This window comes from Penaeus monodon, chromosome 33 (assembly GCF_015228065.2).
Source record: "Penaeus monodon isolate SGIC_2016 chromosome 33, NSTDA_Pmon_1, whole genome shotgun sequence".
Taxonomy (NCBI): Eukaryota; Metazoa; Arthropoda; class Malacostraca; order Decapoda; family Penaeidae; genus Penaeus; species Penaeus monodon.
In genome coordinates this window covers 25,490,854-25,491,188 of record NC_051418.1, presented here as the reverse complement: position 1 = coordinate 25,491,188, position 335 = coordinate 25,490,854, and the positions used below count along the sequence as shown (strand labels likewise).

General features: G+C 54.3%; 1 protein-coding gene across 1 annotated transcript in view; it reads right to left on the bottom strand.

Annotated features, from left to right (window-relative positions):
- Positions 1-32: 32 nt before the first annotated feature.
- LOC119594315 (cyclin-dependent kinase-like 2) overlaps positions 33-335 on the bottom strand; it is a gene marked incomplete in the record, with an annotated part of 54,980 nt that continues 54,677 nt past the window's right edge. The window contains 1 exon segment of the mRNA XM_037943374.1: positions 33-227. Within this exon segment, the coding sequence (XP_037799302.1) occupies positions 33-227 (195 nt within the window).

Sequence of the window (335 nt, the reverse complement as noted above, 5' to 3'; positions counted from 1 at the left end):
CCCCTTTCCCCCTACATACCACACACCAGCACCTACACCGCCTCACCCTTACCTCCCATATTTTTACCCAAAAACCCCAGCATCGGGGCCGGTCCCATCTCGTTCCCACGAATCGGGGCACGCTCGCCTGGTCCGGCTAAGAGGCGAGCGAAGCCGAAGTCACACAGTTTGACGACTCCAAGACGACTCACCAAGACGTTTTCGGGTTTGATGTCTCGGTGGATGATCTGTGGAAGGAGGTGGAGGTGGAAGAGGCTGGGTGACGTGTGGATTACGTTGTGTCCTGTGTCTGTTTGGCTAAAGGTTCCCCAGACAGGGAAATATTATATCAATTT